At 46.4% G+C, this 20,464-nt stretch overlaps 1 protein-coding gene across 1 annotated transcript in view; it reads right to left on the reverse strand.

Moving 5' to 3' along the window:
• Positions 1-20,464, reverse strand: part of CSMD1 (CUB and Sushi multiple domains 1) — a 1,327,842-nt gene that overhangs the window by 201,458 nt on the left and 1,105,920 nt on the right. Inside the window, exons 19-22 of the mRNA XM_074353379.1 lie at positions 12,161-12,277; positions 10,459-10,674; positions 8,522-8,710; positions 2,760-2,929 (exon numbers count right to left, since the gene is read on the reverse strand). Coding sequence (XP_074209480.1) covers positions 2,760-2,929; positions 8,522-8,710; positions 10,459-10,674; positions 12,161-12,277 — 692 coding nt within the window. The remainder of the gene's footprint in view (positions 1-2,759; positions 2,930-8,521; positions 8,711-10,458; positions 10,675-12,160; positions 12,278-20,464) is intronic.

Below are 20,464 nucleotides of genomic sequence, written 5' to 3' on the forward strand. Positions count from 1 at the left end.
TCTCAGAGTTCTGGAGCATCGACTTCCGGTCACCTGCACTGGTCCTGGCTTGTCTGAGCGCTTCTCAGGGATGCACCAGATCACACAGGGACATCTGGCTCCCAGCATCCTCATGGCTACAGTCACCAAAAACGGACCGTTGCCACACTGAATCCCAAGCTCCTCCAGAAGGGAAGTTCTGTGGATCCACCCACATCCCCAGCAGCGAGCACTGGGCTCACAGGGCATCTCCCAGGATGAAGAAGGCGCCCGCTAGCGTGGGGACATGTGCTGTCACCTCTCTCAAGTCGAAACTCTGGATTCAAGCTTTGCATGTACCACAGAAGATGACACACACGGTACTGGAAGTCAAAAGGCTCGACTTCTAATTCCAGTTAAATTAGTAACAAGCAATTTCGTTCAGCACAACACCCCCAGTGTTACGTCTTCCTCTGTAAGCAGCCAGAATCAACGCTCTCCCTTCAGTCATTAGAAAAAGGCTCCTCGAGTCACGAGTCGGTACAAGGCTGGTACTGTTTGTGCTGCAAGCCCTCTTTGGAGCTGGGCCCAGAGGCAACGCCACTAGCTCCACGTGGAACGGCCACGGTGGCCGACGGGCACGGACCAGGAACGTCACGAGGAGTCCTGGAGGGACAGCGCTCAGAGGGCTGAGGGGTCCCTCCCGGTTTTGCAGGAGCCTTGCCCAAGGCTCTGGGTCCGAAACTAACTTCTCTTCCCATTACACACTCCCCTTCGTGACATGTTCCTTAGAGCTCTATTTCTCTTACATGATTTTTCCACACAAAACAGGAAAGCACCATGTTTATGTGTGGGGGTGGTGTGAACATAAGTTTGTCTTTGTTACTGGATCACAGTATGTATGTAGGGACAATGTAAACAGCTTTTATGCTCAAAAATTAATATAATCCCACTTGAAATGCTTTTAGCACTGAGATATTTATTAGCATATTCAATAAAATATACGCCTGCAAAACATGTAGGCATTTCAGATGATTGACGGTTTCTCTGCAATTAAATGTGGTAAGACTTTTTTTGGATTTTTCGTTACAATCAAGTTTAAATGGCACACAGTCACAAATGAACAGGATTTCTTCCTTCCATTTCAATAATATTTATCTGTGTATATTTAATGCAGTGTCTCTAATCACTCATCTGCACCAAAGAATAGTTCATCATTCTTTAAGAGTTTGCCTTAAAGGCTTAATGACTTCTAACTCAAATTGAGGTTATCAAGGAATTGAGAACCAGTTCTTTACGATGCAACTTTGCCTTTTTTTTTTTAGATCAGTCAGAATGCACTAGTTTCCAGCCTGCAAATCACTTCCTAATCACAGTGATTCACACTGCCAGCACGAGCTTTCAAAAGACCATTACAATGAAAAAAACAACTGGAATAAGACCACTCTTCTAAATTATGACACTGAACCGTGGTCAGGGATGGACTTGGAGGAAGCGGGCACTTGAGTCTGGAAGCTTCTCTTCACCTGTGCAGGTAACGTCTAATGAGGCCGAGTGGAACCTGCCAGGGACCCCACTTCACCCACTGTGCACATGGAGGGAGATCGCAGGTGCACAATGTTCCGCTGTTGGCAGCCTCTTGGCACAGCCTCTTAATGCTCAGGCTTAGAGTGAGTCAGGTCTCCTGCATCGGAGACCTATCACTGTGTGCCTCCATGTACACCTGTACATATGTGTGGAAACTCCTAGAACCTTACAAAGGGAATGAGAAGAGACACGCCCCCTCTTGCCATAAATCAGCCATGCGCCCTGGACAAATGGCTCCCTTCCCACCAGAACGAGCAGGCGGATGGCCTGGAGGACGGCCAGCCTTGGTCTCTCTGCTCAAAGCCTCTCTCAGGGCCCTGAGGCTTGGGCTACATGTGCCAGGCACCCACCCCCTCGGCCCAGGAAGGTCCCCACTTTCCTGAAATGGTGATGGGGGTGGTGGGGATTACATCAGAAGCCGAAGGAGTAACGGGGCGTTTGCAGTCGGAGCTGAGATTTTCAGATCAAGACCTGGGTGTCCCTGGAATCGCTTCCCTGACCGTTCCCTGGAGTCCATCTGGGATGTGGGTGTTGTGTGGGGTCCTGAACCCCACCCAGAGCAGTTCCCCCGAGGCTGACAGGTGGAATCGTCTAACGCACAGACCCCTGCTGCTGACCCCAGGCCCGGCACACCTCTGAGTCCTGTGAACACGGCCTAGGCCAGGGGTGAGAGTCTGCCTCGTCCTCGCCTGACTTCCCAGAAGCCCTGCTGTGTGGTCCGGTGACAGCGCTAGGCTTGCTTCCACCAGCACCTCAAAATCCTTTTAGCTCTGAATGCCATGCTCACATTTACTATCAAGAGTGAGTGTAGAAAGGGTTGGTTTGGGGGTCTTGGAAGTTTGATAATGCCTGTTACGTGCTAGGCACAATGCTAGAAATTCTATCTGTATTATGGCATGCAATCCTCAAAACAGCCCCCAAGGGTAAGTACTGTTTCTTACATGGTTTTACATGTAAGAAAACTACAGCTTAAAAATGTCAAATGACTTGCCCAAGACACACAACTAATCAACGTGAGATCCAGGATTACAGACTGAGACGCTGCCAAGTCCACACACACATGATCCTACAGGCCACCTCCTCACACTCACTGGACGAGCAACCTGGGAACGACGTGCACCTGTAAAGACAGGCTGACACACGTGCAGGTCTGCTCCTGCACACGCAGGTGGACACACTGCACCTACTCCTTGAGAAGGAAAGGCTCCTCTTACCTTCAGAACATCTCCTTCAAACAGCTGGAAGCTCCGCGCCCTGAGGTGGATTCCCTTGCCGGCTTCTGTTTCGATCTCATAGATACACTCATGGTTATTATCATAATTTGATGGGAAATTCGGAGACAGTAATGTTCCTTCGTTTCCTCTGACACTTGCTCCACATTCAGCTAAAATAAACAGGACATTAAAAAGGAAAGAGGAGTCAAACGTGGAGTTACAGATTTTAATAAACAAAGACTTTTAAGTCATGACAACCCGCCCTTCTCTCAACGTACGTCTGCTATTAACATACCGTTTCTACAGATTAGTGACTTCTTTTTACTGGTTTATCAACTGGACTGGAAAAATACCTCCATTCATCCCATTTCCAAGGCTCTATTTCTTTTACTAGACCATGTCTGACTCCGTGGAAGCAGCGTGCTGTCCTACAGAGAGTCCAAGAATAGAAGAGACTCTCCCGAGCACCTGCTGCAGCTGTCACTGGGCGGCCACCTGTCCCTGCCCACTTCTGCCTCGTGGACCGCCCTGCCAGCTCCGATGTGCCAACTCTACGGCTACGTCGAAGTGACTTTCCTGCGTTGGTGTCCTGTGCCATCGACCCAGATGCGTTGAAAGGGGACTCTAACGACAGAGCAAACCGCCCGGTCACCCGCTGCTGGGCCGCAGCCCTGAGCCCGCCTGCCCATCCTGGGCCAGAAGCGCTTTTGATGGTCAGCAAGTTTGTTCTTCTGCCCTTCTCCTGACGAAAGGAGAGGGAAATTCACCTCTAGATCCAAATCTGCACAGAACAATCTTCAATCAAGGTAAAAAAAAAAAAAAAAGAAAAGAAAAGAAATATAGCTCCCCATTTTCTGCCAGCTCGGAGAAGGTCACTTACACCCTCAGCCCCTGCCTCCTCACCCACGAAAGTGAAGGAGTGCGGCTAAGCCCTGAAATTGCGTCCAAAATGATCACAGAATGATAAAGTTGCTCTGTGTGTGCATGTGAGTGCGTGTGAGTGTATCTGTGGGTCTGTGTGACAGCAGAACCCCTTGTGATTCTGCAGGAGATAATTTGTTGGCCACACTATGTGACAAGCACAGTGGTTTTTAAAACTTCAAATAAGCATGAGTGTGGAGGAAAATGATCAAGTTGGAAACTGAAAATCAGTAATGCACGCGCGTAGCGGGCTGAGAGGCCGGTGCGTGTGCTGCGGTCACGGGTGCGGAAGGCGCCCACGGCTCCGGCCGAGCTCTCGGGGGCCCGCTCTCACGACTGGCGCTGTCTGCACCCATCTTCCTCAGACAGTCACTGAAGGCAGCTGCACCACCAGCCACGATTCCCCAGCCTGCCCAACATAAGGGGACAGCTGGAGGCTCAGGACCACCTCACCAGGACTCGCGCCCGTGGGTCTCAGGATGCCCCATGTAGACGGGTGGAGGAGAGCATCAGGGGGACACATGGGAACACCTGGGTGCACCTGTCCCTTGTCCTCCCTTCAGGAAGGATGCGAGGTGGGTTGTGTGGGAAACGGGTGGCGGGGGGGGGTGCTGAGAAAGAAGCTCAGGGAATTAGTGGCCCCAAAACAAGGCCACTGGGTTTTATAATAATTCAAAAAATTATACTATGGTTACTATTATGACATATTCATACATTTGTATGACTATAATAACTTTCTTGGAAACAATTTTTACGGAAAGGCAACTGACGTGTCTCTCAGGCTGTGCTTGGACCTCTGTTCTTGCTTAGAACCATGACGTGGTCCTTGAACAGCGTGGAAGTCCTTCCACGTCAGGAATCTGGTGATACTCAGGAATTCTGAGATGGAGGATACTCAGCTGTGTCTCTTAAATTCACTACTGATTTGATATAATCTCTAAGTGCTGAAGAACAGAGTTGTGGACTTTTAAAAAGTCCTAATTAATGACCAGTACACTTTATAATGAATGGTTCCTAACACCACGTACAACTATCAATAATGCAATCAGCACCAGATACGTTTGTCGTGGAAGAGAGTAGACCTCGAGGACTTCTGTCTGGAGAGGTTACCAGTTAACTTGGTTACATCTGTTCTCGCATCAGCATGCAGGGCATTAATTACATACTTTGTTTTTCATAATGTAACAAAAAGGTAAGACTGGAAAGAAGACTTTAGCATTTGGATACATGGGAAGAAAAATGTGTCAGCAAGACTGAGAGGTGCGCTAAATTCTGGGAGTCCATAGGAGATAATTAAGTGAAATAAGACATCAACAGTAAAAAGCAGGTACTGAGAAAATTACAATATTTAAGTCATCAGAACTTCAAAAATTCTTTGAACTTGATTTAAGACACCCGTGCAAATCTCCAGTCCTAGAGCAGTTAAACGTATCAATTTTAAGTCCTTTCAATAATCCATTTAAAATTGCTTTAAGATGAATGAATATAATTTCCCTTAAAATGAATCATTTGCTCTTTTTTTTTATAAAGAACCTACTGAAACTGTAATTAAAATTGAATTGTCGTTCAGGGTTTTATAACAGAACTAAACTAATTAAAATTAAATGAAGAAAATAGAAAGGAGCCAATTGATTTTTCAGTTAATTCTTCTGTACAAAAGCATCTCCCTGCGAGGCTGTCACAGCAGCTCCAGCTGGTGTAACAGAACACAGACCAGGGGCTGAAGGAACAACACTTACTTCTCACAGCTCGGGAGCTGGAAGTCCACACCCACAGCACTCACCTTATGATCTGAAGAATTAATAAATATTCAATATGCATGAGTATTTCATCGGGGATATTAATTTACTATTTGATGAACAGGTGAAGTGTGCGATCCCTCAGTCTGCCTACGACCGCACTGACCTGGATTCAAGTCCTGTTGCTGAAGAACCTGCTGGAGACCTCACCACACCTCTCACCACCCAGGGACACTGACCCCGGGCTGCAGGGCGCGGCGGCTCTCAGCTCAGGCATCCACTGGGAGGTCTACCCCCGCCCAGATGTTTATTAGAGAAAGGTAAACTAGCGTGCCCAAGATTTCAGCTGGCAGTCCTCCAGGGTCACCCGTGATCTTTAAAACGGACCTGCAACTCTGGGCTAAGGATAGATTGTACTGATTTCTGTGATTTTAAAGGAAGAAAGACACAGAGTGCTGATGAATTAAACTTTGAGATCAAGGTAGGCGCTTCTGAGAGCAATGATGTTTATTTGTTTGGCAAACACCTGTTAAGTAAAGCACAGAGCCGGATTTTAGGGCTGAGGCAGCCCTCACTGTAAAGGGACGGTCAGCCCAACGGGAGACAGAAATAGGGGGACAAGTTTAGTGGGTAGAGTGGTCATCCTGGAGGGCCCCTCTCCAGCCAGTGGGTGACGGGATAGAGAAAACTCACATGTGAGATGAGTTTAAACATGAGGAAGTCAGCCTGCAGGAAACGGGGTGCACCCCCCTGCAAGTGAGGGAGCAGCGTGGAGGGGGCTCACAGGTCAGCAAGAGCCCTGGCGACCTGAGGTTCAACCTTCATGTGTTTGGGCACAAGGACGTGAGAGAGTCTGGCCAGTGACCATGGCCCCCAGGCCGCGGTGAGTCGAGGGAAGGTCTGTCCTGGATGTTATGGGAGGTGAGTCCCAGGTCTGTGAAGTGGGTGGATTGGTGGGGTTCGGGGTTTGGACAGATCACTCTGGGAGCTGTGGCACCAGTGGGTAAGGGGGCCGCCCTGGAGGCCACAAGCACTTTTAGACACAAGGTGAGAGCCTTCTCAGGGTTGGGCAGGGTGGGTGAGCTGGGGAACCCGACTGGAGAGCTGCGGGGTGGGCAGAATCTTCAGAACAAGCGAGGGATTAGACATGGAGAATGAGAGAAGGGGAGAAATGAGAGCTCCCAGGGGCCACGTGGGTCACCCGGTGGACTTAGTGCCTTGTTGAAGGGCCTCCTGCAGCCGGATGGACTGGAAGGAAAGTCAGGACACAGCAGGCAAAATGCAAGAGACGGACACAGCCAGGGCGCCCCCAGGCGCAGGGCAGTGAGTGGGGAAGCCCGCTGCAGGCGCCTGTGCTGGCATCTCGCTGGCGTGTGCTCAGGGGCAAAGGTCTGAGGCTCTCTGTGCTGTAGTGTTCCCGTCTGCAGAGTGGACCTGACGGTAACAGTGCTGCCTGCAGAAGGGTTTCGGGGATTATGTAAATTAGTGCTGGCCTAGAATTATGCTTAATAAACACTAACTATCACTTCAGCACTGCTCCCCTCCTCATTTTGTATTTCGGGCAACAGTGTAAAAACCCAAATTACAAAAATAATAGTGTAAAGATAATGTGTCTAGGTAAAACAGAATAATGCCAAACAGAATATCAGAATCAACAGACACTCAGTGTTACATATGTGGATCAGAGTTTTGACTCCACTGGGCTGGGAGTTTTCTGTTCCAGATGCTAGACTCTCCTTCCTACTCAGTAACTTCCAACTTGGGGAATGGATTCTAGGCGACTCAGGGGACGTCCAGGGTCATCTAGAAAATACTGCGTCTCTTTTCCTTGAGATAGTGTTTAAGACAGCATCCAAATCTCAAACGAACATCCCAACTAAAAACAAGTGAGGACTGCCGTTCAGGGGACAGTCAGGTCACAGAAAGGTGCCGCCACGCCCGGCAGGAGAGGAAGACGGCTCCGTCCACGCTGCTGTTTGATTTTTATAATGAAGTCCTGGCCATCCTGCCTGGCATGTGTGGTGCATTGGAACACGAAAAGATAGTATTAACTTTTGAATCGCGTAATATTCCTAAATGATTGAAGAGATTCTGTGCGTTGGAAAATATTCGGTTTTACTAAGTTAACATTTAGCATTTTTATGGGTATGAAATCTTACTTCCACAACTTCCCCATCTGCCTCAAGTTCACCAGCAGGTAAATCAGCGTGGAGCATGTCACGGGCTCCCCAGGGACTGAGAAGGCGCACGGAGGAGGCGGGCCGCCGCTAACCTCCAGACTAACGTCCCGATGCTATGACACCAGCAATTTTCCATAACTTCACAGAGCAGATTGCAAGCCCTTCCCAGGCTGAGCAGCGTGGTGTGTGGCAGGTACCAGACACTGCCCCTGGGGCCGGTGGCCAGGCCGTCCAGGTGTGCGGGCGAACGCCAGCACTCCGACCCCGAGACCCCCGCCCTCCCTGAGCCCCCGCGGCGGCGCGCTGCCAGGTGCACAGAGACGGCGACCCCCTGACCGTGCACCTCAGTCCCTCTGTTTCAGCACAGCACCTCGCTCCACATGTAAGTTCCCACTGCTCTCTGGAATGACCTCCTGAATTCCTCAGGAACACAGCGCAACAGCTAACTCAGCATTAACATCTTACAGCGCCCGCTCTGCGGGGGTATTCCACCAGTGCCACGTCGGTTACAGCGAAAAGAAACAACAGAATGATGACTTAAATCGTCACCGTCATTCTAGCAGGAGATACTCCCTGCTTTCACACAGCATGAGCATCAAAGGCTGTGCTAATACAGCACGGCTGTGGCTTTTGTTTTCCCTTTAGTTCCAGATTATTTTAGTCAAATGCATCATATATATATTTTTTTTCCTTCATAAATATGCCTAACGCATGATCTAGCTTCACTCTTGTCCCATCATGACATTGTACAGCTGGGTGGGGCTGACTTTATACATGAGGTCCCCACCCCACCCGCCGCCCCCAGCAGAGGGGCCGCTGCCCAGCGCCCGGGCTCCTGCCCATCCCCTGCCCAGCTCGGCCCTGCCCTGACTGCACACGCCTGTCCCCCGGATGAATGAAATGAAAGCGTGCGACCACCTACCCACACACCTTGGCAGAGGCGCACTCCACACGCGACGGCCCCCACCCAGGCACGTAAGCTTGGCTGCACCTTCTAAGCGGTAGCCCGCGAAGCACGAGAACATCAGGGCATCCCCGACCCCGAAGTGAAAACCGACTCTTCTGCTGAAGGCGGGGACGCCGGGGTCGTCGCACGGCTCGAGGTCATATTCTGAGACATGAGGAGACAGAGCACATGTGTGGGAAGCTGGGGGAACACTCAGAATCATTTAGCAACAATAAAAAAGTGCTGTTGTTTTTAAAAAGCATCTATATATATTTTTTCCAGACTCTGCTGTAACTGTTACATGGACTGTTCTCCTTTGTACCATGAGCTCTCTCGTGACCAGCAGAATGAACTACAGTATTTTTTAAAACAGGTGCACAACCACCAGTGACCGATGCTCGGGGCAGAGCAGGGAGGGGCATGGCCCCACCCAAGCGTCCCCGAGCGTGCGGCTCTCTCCCCCAGAATTTCACGAGCACCTGCAGGGACACTGACTGGGGGACATAACTGAGAAATGCCCCTTTAACACAGTCTTCTAAAAAAAGACAGAAATCAACTGGACTCGCAAGGGAGAAAGTCCAGACACAAAGCATACGGATTTTACACAAATATCAGGAAAGTCTCCAGAAGGGTAAACACTAAGATAAAGGCTGAGGGGTGCTATTTACAGAGGGTCTGAAATGACTCAGAGCATCTTAAAACCCCTAAGAAATCTTTTTTTTTAAAAAACAGCTTTTCAGTCTGTCAATGACACTTCAGGAAAGCTAAAAAAAGGACAGTATTTCATGTCCACATGTTGTTAATGATCACGCAATACTTAGTAATTATCGATGGCTTACTCCCTCCTACGTGTAAGATGCAGAAATGAAACTATCCTGATGTGGAGGAGGAACGTGGAAACCCCTCTACCAAGACTTTCAGCTTCAGAGCAGGAGATAAAGTAAATAATCAAACGTAACCATGAACCTGACTGGCAGCATCACATCTTCCTCAGGAACTGACCGGAACCTCAGAGGGGGTCCCTTGTGACTACGGGACTCAGGAACCACCTTGTGGAACCACATTAGCTCTGGGCAACAAAGAACGAAGTGGAAAAACGTTCGTTCTTTTCAAAGCATCAAATACGCAAATGCAAATTAGTATGACTGTTTACACCCATCAGCGACCTCAGAGCGGCCTTGCTTGCCTGTCGCTGGGGGCGAACCCGAGACCCTGCAGGAGCTCTGACCGCGCTCTGTTCACTAAACATTGTTTATTTATGTGATTAAATTTATCCCCCACATGTCTGACCAGTTTAGTGTCTGTAATGTTTTTTCTCATCTGTAAAAAGATATGAGTATCATTCCTAGAATCGTTCAAACTAAACAACTTACCCCATACAAATAACATCTGAAACAACATGAATCCTTTACAAATATTGTGTTTTATATGAAACATTAAAATATTCCTTAATTTTAGAACATCATCTTGTCTCTGTGTGTGGTGGCATTAAAGCCAACCGAAGGCTCGCCCTCTGCTGTGTTCACACTTCTCACCCTGAAGGTGGCTCTCGGTACAGGCAGTGGCGTCTCCTGGGAGGCAGGGTCTAAAATCATCAGACGACAGTTGATTCTGAGGATGTCCCCCAGTGCGGACAGTTCCTCTGCGATTTTGACAGAACTCATGACAAGAAGAGACTGAGAAGACAGCGATACGTGGGGGGACGAGACATTACACATGATGTGAGGTGAGCAGTGTTCCTTGGACGCCAGGCAGCTGTCCTTGCACCTCAGCTCAGGGAGGTCCCACCTCCTCGCCCACCAGCCAGTGCTTCTCACTGGTCGGCTGTTTACCTGTAATCACACGCACACACGCACACACTCACACTCACAAATGGTACACGTATCGCCAGAGAAGAGAAGATCTCAGCGTACCGGAGAACGTGATGTTGAAGCCCTCGTAGGAGATGGAGAAGTCAGATATAAACCGAAGCTGGGCAGTGAAGTTCCCGAACAAGCCCGCCCTAATGGTGTGCGGCAGCACCGAGCCTGTGAGCCGGGCCACCGGCTCGGCGAAGCTCCCGTCCTCCGTGATCAGCAGGTAGTCGTGGGAGCCCTCCAGGTGGAAGGTGTGGAAGGCCATCTGCACTCCTGAGAAGCGAGACGGAGAGAGTGAGGGGGAGGGAGGGACGGACAGGCTGTGGGGGGAGGGGAGAGTCTATACAGTTAGCAGCTGGGGAGAAAGGATTTCTTCTGGGCACAGAGACATCAAAGCCTTGAATCAAAGTATAATCTTAATACGTAACCTTAACTTTGAAGTTTGAAAGAAAAATGCAGAGAATGGGTAGAGAATGGCTTTAGAAGTGAAAGAAGGAAGAAGGAATAAACAGCACAAGTGAACGCGTGAGCATATACGAGTCTAGCTGGAGATCCAGGCTGGACGTAGGGGTGGAGAGACAGATGCCGACGCAGGTACAGACACAGACGTAAATACGTAAGTGAGACATGGCGGGAGGTTCGCCACGGGCTGCGCTCAGGACTGGTCACTGGGTCAGGAAAAGCGTTTGGCCCCGAGCAACGAAGGACCAGATAAACGCTCCCTTTCGTGTTAAACACGCTGTCCTTTAGAGAACCTTAGCTCGGAGGTCTAACAGATAAGCTTACACAGCTGAGGGAAGACCATTTTAAAATCACAGTTTTATGTGCCCCTTGTGCATATGGCCTCAGTGACATACCCACAGAGTACTATTTCTGAATTCCTGTAAGTGAATAAAATTAACCATGAATAGGTCCTTTTTAATAAAAATACTTATTTTGTCATGACAGCACCTTGGTCACTCATGATGTGTTTCTTCCTTCTTAATTTCCTTTAAGGTCAAGTTGTTTTAACACGCATTCATGATGACATAGTGTAATACAGTGTGTATATAACAAGACACGTTAAGTTTAACAACAAGTTGAGTTCACATCTAAGTGGTGAGACAAAATCTACAAAATGTGATCAAAATCTCCAATTATCTTCTTGAAAATGGTAAGTTTAGTCATACAAAAAAAGACCAAAGGTATAGTTCTAAATCTAAGGTTATAAGCTGTTTCTTACACAAAACACTTTTTTTTTTCTGGTTTTCACTCTATATATTTATAAAATGAGGATAATGAAATCTATTCCATAAGTCAGCACTGGAGGATGTGAAGATGAATTATTCATTACGTGTAATGATACCGGGTAAACTCAGAACACAAAGCAAGTGCAAGGCTGCGTCGTAGAGTTATCGTGGAAACAAGAAGTTTAGATAATTTCTTATTTCCTTTTTTCAATCAATATATTCTAATCTTATTTAATGCCCACCTCTTTTTCCTTACTATTACACCTAATTTTTAAGCTTATGTTCACATGCATAAATTCAAGTTATCTGATCAATTGAGCATAAAACAAGAAATCTACATTTGCTTGAAAGGACCGATCAGTTAGAGACAATTTTTCTTCTAAGTTCTCATTAAAAACACAAAATTAACAGTTGAACTACACATAAGGAAATCAGTTATCTTACCTGTTCACATATGAATATGTTTTCCTTGTTCTCATGTTTGTATCTAGGTAATTATTTTGTATATAAAATCTACATAGCATTCTTACCCTTTCCGTGAGACACCTCAATGGTCCACGTACAGTTTAGAGAGTTTGGGTAAAAATCTGGAAACCCAGGAGAAAGGACTGTTCCACTCTTCCCATGGATGTAGCCTCCACAGAGAGCTTAAAATAATAAAGAAATATTATTCTAGTTTTAAAGTTTCACAATAGTTGCAGAATAAAATACTTTTAAAGTGACATTCAATTTGCACAAGGGCTATAAAAATATCTAGTATCATCTCCACAAAAAATAAAATGAAAACTTTATTTTACTTGCAGTATGCCAGTTCATATTCAGTGCCCTAAACAGTACAAAACCTAGGAAAATAACAAGAGTAAGGCTTAACAGCTGAAGGAGAACCCTCTTGTGTTGGTTAATTTTATGTGTCAACTAAACTGAGCACAGGATGCCCAGACTTAACCAAGAGTGATTCTGGGTGTGTCTGTGAGGATGTTTCTGGGGGAGATTCACATGGGGATTGGTGGACTCAGTAAAGCAGACTGCCCTCCCCAAAGGAGGTGGGCCTTGTCCAACAAGTTGAAGGCCTGAAGAGGTCAAAGAGGATGAACATCTCACAAATAAGACGGAACACTTCTCGCCTGATGGCTTTCAAACTGGAACATCAGCTTCTTTCCTATTTTCAGACTGAACTAAAACATCAGCTATTTCTGAGTCTTGAGACTGCCAGCCTTCTGATTGGAATTTGTACCACTGGCTCTCTGCATCTCCAGCTTGCTCCCTACAGATCTTGGGATTTGAGAGCCTCCATAATCATGTGATCCAATTCCTTATAATCACTCTCTCTCTCTGATTCCATTTCTCTAGAGTTGCTGGCCTTCCTAGCAGCACTTCTCTGAATGTAAACCCTTTACAATATACGTCCTGTTCAACATGCTCACAGACCATTTCTGAAGGAAGAAAAAGAAATCTATACACAATCACGTGAAGGGGAAAGTCATGACATTTATGGAGTCAATGTAACATGGGAGTTTAAGTGCTCAGGCTCTGATGTCAGAAAGTGACAGAAAGTTCAGACTCCAGCCTTGTCACTTGCTGGCTCTATGATCTTTGGCAAGCGGCTTGCCTTCCCTCCTTTACAGGTGTCTTATCTTGAAAATGAAAACAGTGATGAAAGCCATCTCAGGGCAGCTGTTTATGATGACTGCCCTGTAGAACACAACTTACAGGGTCTCATACGTGGCAAATACCCCAAACGTTAGGTGTCAATAATTACTAACAGGTGTTAAATCTTCAAAATAGCAATGATTTAAAATTTGAATAAACTCGCTGCGCCTTAATCTTGCAAACGTTGAAAAGTGACACATTCTTATAGATGTTCTTCTTTTCTTGCACATCTTAAGTCCTATCAAGGTCTCCTGAGACTGGAATAGCTGAACTGAAAGGAATCAAAGCTGATGGAATCAGCACAGCAGGAGACAGGTGAGGCCGCAAAGGGATGCACACCTGGCCTTGCAGTCGCCCGCTCCCAGGATGCTGAATATTGAGCAAGTGATGGAAGGATGGAGGGAGGGCAGTCAGTCAACCCAGTGCTAACAGTTCGCTCTGCGACAGGCCATTGGCTGCCAATTTACTGCAAGTCCTTGGGTTCCTACTGGATCTTCAAGTAAAGCCCTCAGACGTCCTACGGGTTCTGAAGTTACTGACTTCCCATCACGCCCACCCTCCCCTCACCTGCTCAGACCCTGCACAAAGTCTTCTAATAAATCCAGGTTCACAAACAAGTTGGCTACTGTTTCAAAGAACCAAAGCCCTGGCTTTCATGAGCTTATTTTCAAACGTCTGCTCTACCTGGATTGGAGGAAAGCAAGAGTTGAAGCACAGAGACCGCATCACTGGTGCCAGCCCTGTCCACGCAGGAGATGATGGTGGACGAGGCGGAGGAGTCAGAGGGGACAGAGTCCACTGTCTCCCTGGAAGGTAACATTTATTTCCACACGCCAGCTCTAACCTGAAACCTGACAGCCTTCAAGTTCACATTTCAAACCCTGACCTCCTTCTCGACCCCCAGCTGAATTCTCGGCTGCTTGCTAAGTGTCTCAGAAGGACATCTCTGCGTCCGTCCCCTCTCCTCCACCGCTCGCTCCCTCATGACTCTTCCATCTGCCCCCCCTGCTGGGACTTGCTGTAACTGCCGAGTTTCAGGTCAGTCTTGTCCCGGCGATCTCCTGCCTCCTCACTCTTGCCTCTTCCTTGAAGAGATTAACATGTGAGAGCAGACAGTGCACGGCCTGATTTCTGTCTTTCTTTTCTCTTTCCCACGATTTCCTGTTTTGCTGTGAACTACTAATGAAGTTCTATTTAAAGCAAAAACATAATAAGGTTACTTTCCGTTTCAAATTATTCATAGACTCCCCACGCCCTTCTGAAGCCACGGACTCTATTCATTCATTCATTTACATTGAAGTTCTTTCCTCAAAGAACCGCTACAGAAACCCTACAATAAAAAATGGGGGTACACAGAGCTGTTCAGCCGCAGCAGAGGGTGGATTCCAAGCCCTGCCACTGTCCTCAGTCTCACCTCAGAGAAAGCCTCGGGGGGACCCGGCACACCCCGGAATCGGGCCACGCTCACAGGACGAGCATGCGAGGCCCCCGGACTGCCCCCGTAGTCGCCTGCCCTCAGCGAGTAAAGCCCTGCCCTCCGAGCCCCCCAGGCCTTCGCTGCGCCTCCGTGCCCAGTCCTCGCTGTTCCTGCACCTTCAGTCTCTCGCTTCCTCTCACCCTTGTTAATAAACATGCGTCCGGCAGCTGCCTCCAAGCCTTTCAGGATTCCGAACTGAAACTGTTGTTTTTCATGTCTTTATTCTCAGCCGCTTCCCCTGTGTCTGATAAAGCACATACTTCACTGGGAGATAAAAAATAACCCTCTCTCCCCTGTTCTAACAGACAACAAACGTGTCAACTGTGGGGATGCAAATACAGCATCTCCCAATAAACGCAGGTGGGAAGAGTAAGGGTTTACAAAAATATTTACCTAATGAAGAAACTCCCCCAAAGTTTCCCTGCATTTGTCTTTCACCAAATAAAAGGACGTCAATTATCCCAGTGCTCACATGACTTCTTCAGCACTCGAGCATGCTGAAGCATAAACAGAAAAAAAATAAAAAGAAGCATTGCTGTGATGTGAGAGATACTGAGTTTATCTTTTTCCTTGATGACATAAAATATTATAATTAATTCTGATTTCTTCCTTTCTGAGAACTATGAATTTTTAAAGGTTTAAATAGCCTATTGATGTATAATTTGTCACAATAAAAACCCATGGGGTTTAAGAGATAGCTTACAATTTGAAAAGGCAACAAAAACAATTCTTAATGTTAAATGAAAACAGTCAACCATGACTGACTAAACTTTCCCATCAAACTCTAAAATCTCCCCCAGATCTGCAGATTTATCAATAGCCTTTTATCACAAGTTTATCATTATCTGAGGTGGGTTCCAATGAAGCGTAAGCAGAGCAAACAGCTCACGTCACCAACCTCTTTAAAAGGTTTAAAATTCAAATTTACATATATTTAAATTGGAAGACAATAAAAGATAAAATGCACAGGTCTGATGCACCTTTTTATTTTCTCTGGAAAACACCAAATACGCAGTATCATTTCCACAGCATCTCACATGCCTGTGTGCAAAGCACACGAGGCCCCTCGGTCCACTCCCACCCCGCTTCTCCTGACCATTGTGTTCCTTCTCCAACCCCTCTGCTTCACGAGCCTCCAGGACTCGGTGAGTCTGCTGTGTCCTCTGCCCAGAAGGGCTCTTCACGTGCTGGCCGCTTCAGAAATCCTCCTCATCACTGGAATCCCAGAGCAAGTGTTACGCCTCAGCTGAGTTCTTCCAGGCCCGCTCCCGGGCGCTCACGCTGGAGCCGAGGAGGCTGTTGTAAATGATTCAGTGTGCGTATGCGTGGATGTACATGCTACAGTCTCAAAGTTTGTGTCCTCAGAACCCGTGTTCACATCCTAAGCCCCGGTGTGATGGTATTGGGGTGGGGCCTCTGGGGTGTGATTAGGTCATGAGGGCTGAGTTCCCTTCAGGGGGATCAGTGCCCTGATGAAAGAGTGTGGTTGTGCTGGCACCTTGACCTTGGGCTGCCACCGTCCAGAACCGTCAGAAATAAAATTCTGTTGCTTATAAGCCACCCAGCCTGTGACATTTTGTTCTAATTGTCCAAACAGACTAAGGCAGAACATATGTGATTAGATTAGATTATAAATTTTAAAGTTAAACTTTGTGGAACCACATATATGTCAGGAAATGGATGTCAGTAACGCCGGTGACCTGGAGCGATTCCAGAAGGATTCTGGTGGACGCTAAGTGTGACCTGGTCCTGGAGGATGAAGATAATTCAGGTGATATAAGGGGCCCAGGCCGTCCGCTGGACAGAAATAGAAGATAATCCTGGATGGGCACTAAAATATTTGAACAAAGCAAGCTACCAACTTTAAGTCAAGAACACGGGAGAGTAGTCTAACATGGGCACGTTGTTCTGTTTTGAGAAGAATCCGTTCAAAGTCAAAACTACACACCTGAGGTGGGTCAGGATAAGCCTCACACTTCCATACGTCAGTTTTCTTTACCAAATCAAGAATCTAGCTCATCTGATGACTGGTGTGTCTTCTATGAAGAACTAGGTGCCACCTTTTAGCACTGCTCAGTGTTTAAATCTTGATCAGAGGATTTAAAAAGTAAAATCCCTCAATGGACAAACAAAAGGACAAAACCAGTGACTCACACATGTACAGTCACTTGTGCGGCAAAAGAGACAGTGCAGGGGGGTACAGCATGTGTGATCTTACCAACAAATGACGCTGTCTCGTTAGGAGAGCCCCGCTGGGAAAAAGGGATCTAGACACTACATCACATCTTACCAAAATAATTGGATGGACTGAAATGATATATTTGAAATGAAAAAAACAGTGCTTGCTTTCAGAGGTGATGAACAAATTCTTCATCACAGTGATGGTTTGGTGGATGCACACACATCTCAGAACATACTACAGCTTTCACATTAAGCACATGCAGGTTACTGCATTTTAATTCTATCTCAACAAAGCTGTTAAATTTTTAAAGCTTTTTGGAAGAAAGCAGTAGAATATGTTTAAGACCCCGAGGGTAGCAAGGCTCCTGAAACACTATGTGGAAAGCACCAGTCACAAGCGAATGCGCTTAAGTGCTAGACTACTTAAAAATGAAAACATTCCATTCAGCAAAAAGACATCAGGAAGAGGAGGAGGACACAGACGGTGAGAAAAAACACACACAACGCACCCGTCCGACAGAGGACTTGTCTCCAAGTACATATGCAGTGCTTATAACTCAGTAAGAAAAAGGCCTGTGACCCAGCAGAAACAGGAGGGAGAACGCAAGAGCTCAGGGAGGAGGATAAATCCTGGGCCAGCAAGCATGAAAAGGCGCCCAGAGTAACTCAGATGCTCCCACGAGGAATCACGGAGTCCAAAACGGTGGTGTGTTTACAGACGAGACGTGGGTGTTGAGGATGAAGGAAACACCCCTAAACGTCGTGCCGCGGATGTGTCACAAGTGTACGGGGAGCACAGGAAGCCGGACACCCCGAAGCACACCGCCTGTAGGGTCTCACTCACTGAGAGTCTGCAGACCATCGGGAGGGCGGGGCCTTCGTGGAGTCAGGGGCTGGAGGGACACGGCGGGGCCCCTGGGGAGCTAGCTGGTCGCCTGCATCTATCGATCTGTGTGGTCTTGATCTTACATGGATGTGTTTGTTGTGGGAAAAATCACTGAGTGGAAACTTGTATTTGTGTAAATAAATAAGTAACAAAAAACGCTGTCAATAATATTCAACTATATTTTCACACAGTGACTTTAAGTTTTGAATCTTTATTTTCTATCTTTAATGAGTGTGTAACTTTTGTTTGATCTTTTAACATGTTAACGCCCAATCAGATATACCATGTGACCAATGTCAGGCATTAAACGTCATCCTCTCTCACTGATTCAGAACAACTGTATCACGAATTAAGCTCCTGTGTGGGCACAGATGTGTCACCAGGATCCCTGTGCCATATCACTAACCTGCCTGTTTACTTCCGCACTGATTTCGTATTGTTCTAATTAATCGTTCGCTTCCAATATGCTTCAATACCAGATGGTGTAGTCTTTTCTTATCTTTTTGAAAAATATGCATTTCCTAGCTCTTTAGAGCGTTTACCCTTCTAGATTTTTAAATGTTTATAAATTTCTACAAAAAATCCAATTAATTTGAATTAGACTTTATTGAACTTGAAACTCTAATTTGTAGAAAATTTGTACATTTAAATTTTATTTTTCCCATGTAGGAACATAACATGCATTCTCATTTACTAGGGTTTTCTTTAGTATTATATAATAAATGTGTATGTTTTTACTGTCATATTTTTAATGTAAGCTTTCACATTTCTTGTTAGATACACTCCTGGCAGTGTCTAGGGCTTTATTTTCTACACAAACATTTTCATTACTCTTCTTCTATGTTACGCCCCGTGTGGAAATCCGTTGCTTTCTGTCCATCCTGACGCGGTCACGTCCTGAGCCCGCACTGCTGGAAAGCACTGATCACCTTCTCCTTCTAACGTGTGTAAGTCATAGATTTTTCTTAAATTATTGCATGAGTTAAGATCTTCCGGGCAATATTAAATAACATTTTTCATGCTGAGGAAGTTGTTCTCTTCTTGACTTTCATGGGACTTTTTGTAATAGTTCTTCTGTTCATGATGGTGTTTCCTACAGGTAAGTTCATTTATATGATGATTCTTTATGTATTTGTTAGGGTGATATATTACTTTAGGGTTTATTGAAGATCCAACGTGAAAAAGAATAAAAACGAGGAGACACATCTTCCTAGAATAATGTACTCATAACTGCTATTCCCAAGTCCTGGTGTCTTCCCGTCTGCTTTGAGGGAAGCAGACGGCTCTGGCAAGTCCCCGTGCGGGGGAACACGGGGGCTGGAAACTCATCATCCACGTTGCAGGTTGCACCCATATTCATCTACCTGTATCTGTAAATGTACATCTATGCCTATAGAAATAGAGCTCTGGCTAGTTTCTGCCACTTTCTTTTACTGAAACATTGAATTAAAATACAAGGGGAATTAGGAATAGACCTTTAAAATTTTTCTCTCATTTATCTATAGTTAAACAACATTACATTAGTCTCAGGTGTACAGCTCCCGGCTCTTCTGTTACAGGTTATTACAGAATACTGAATATAGCTCCCTGTGCTACACAGTAAGTCCTTCTTGTCTCTCTGTTTTATGTACAGTGGTGTGTGTCTGCTAATCCCCAACTCCTAATTTATCCCTCCCCCACCACCGCCCCTTTGGTAACCATAAGTTTGTTTTCTCTGTGAGTCTCTGTCTGTTTTGCAAAGTTGCTTTGTATTATTTTTTTAGATTCCACACACAAGTGATATCGTATAATATTTGTCTTTCTCTGACATATTTCACTTAGTATGATAATCTCTAGATCCAACTATGTTGCTGCAAATGGCGATACTTCATTTTTTTATGGCTGAGTAATAAGGAATATGCATTTTGACAATCCTCTAAATTCCTACAGTCCGTCCTGCTACAATACATGTTTCCGTATGAACAGCTCATGTGAGATTGGTACACAGAAAGCTGGTGTCAGCAAGATGTGGATCGTGTGGGTTCCTGTAACGTTTTCCCTAGGCGTGGACTGGAGTTAGCACAGCAGAATTACAACCCAGAGCAGGAGAAGAAAATGTCCCAGCTCATCTGGGTCCCTCCCCGCGGGGCCCGCCCCTCGCCTCGCACGGCTAATGCTTCACATCAGGTGGCACGTCCTTGCGGCCCCTCAGATGCTGGCCCTGTAGATGGAGAGCCCCGAGGGCGGCACTCCACTCTCCTGGTGATGAAGGTTTGTTCAAGCTTCCCGAGATGCCCTCCAGCCACTGTGGCTGCACGCCCCCACTTTGGGGGAGTTCTCCCAACGTGCCAGGCGTCGTTTGAGTCAGTACTCTGGTGACAGAGGTCAGAGGTTCTGAGTGGTCTGTAGCTAAATGTAACTGTCCCGTAAACCCTGTTATTTTTTGTGAATCATTAGTAAGAAAGCCAAGGGTTTTCATGAATATATTAACATATCGAGTTTGAGTGGAAATGCCTAAAGTCTATAGACAGCACTAGAAATGGAAACATACAGAACATTTACATGGAAAACTATATAGGAATATATATATCATATTCCATGGCCTTTGGTTATGAATATAACCATCTCATAGCATTGTTTCCACGGAAAAACATTATAATG

Source organism: Camelus bactrianus, chromosome 26, assembly GCF_048773025.1.
Source record: "Camelus bactrianus isolate YW-2024 breed Bactrian camel chromosome 26, ASM4877302v1, whole genome shotgun sequence".
Lineage (NCBI taxonomy): Eukaryota > Metazoa > Chordata > Mammalia > Artiodactyla > Camelidae > Camelus > Camelus bactrianus.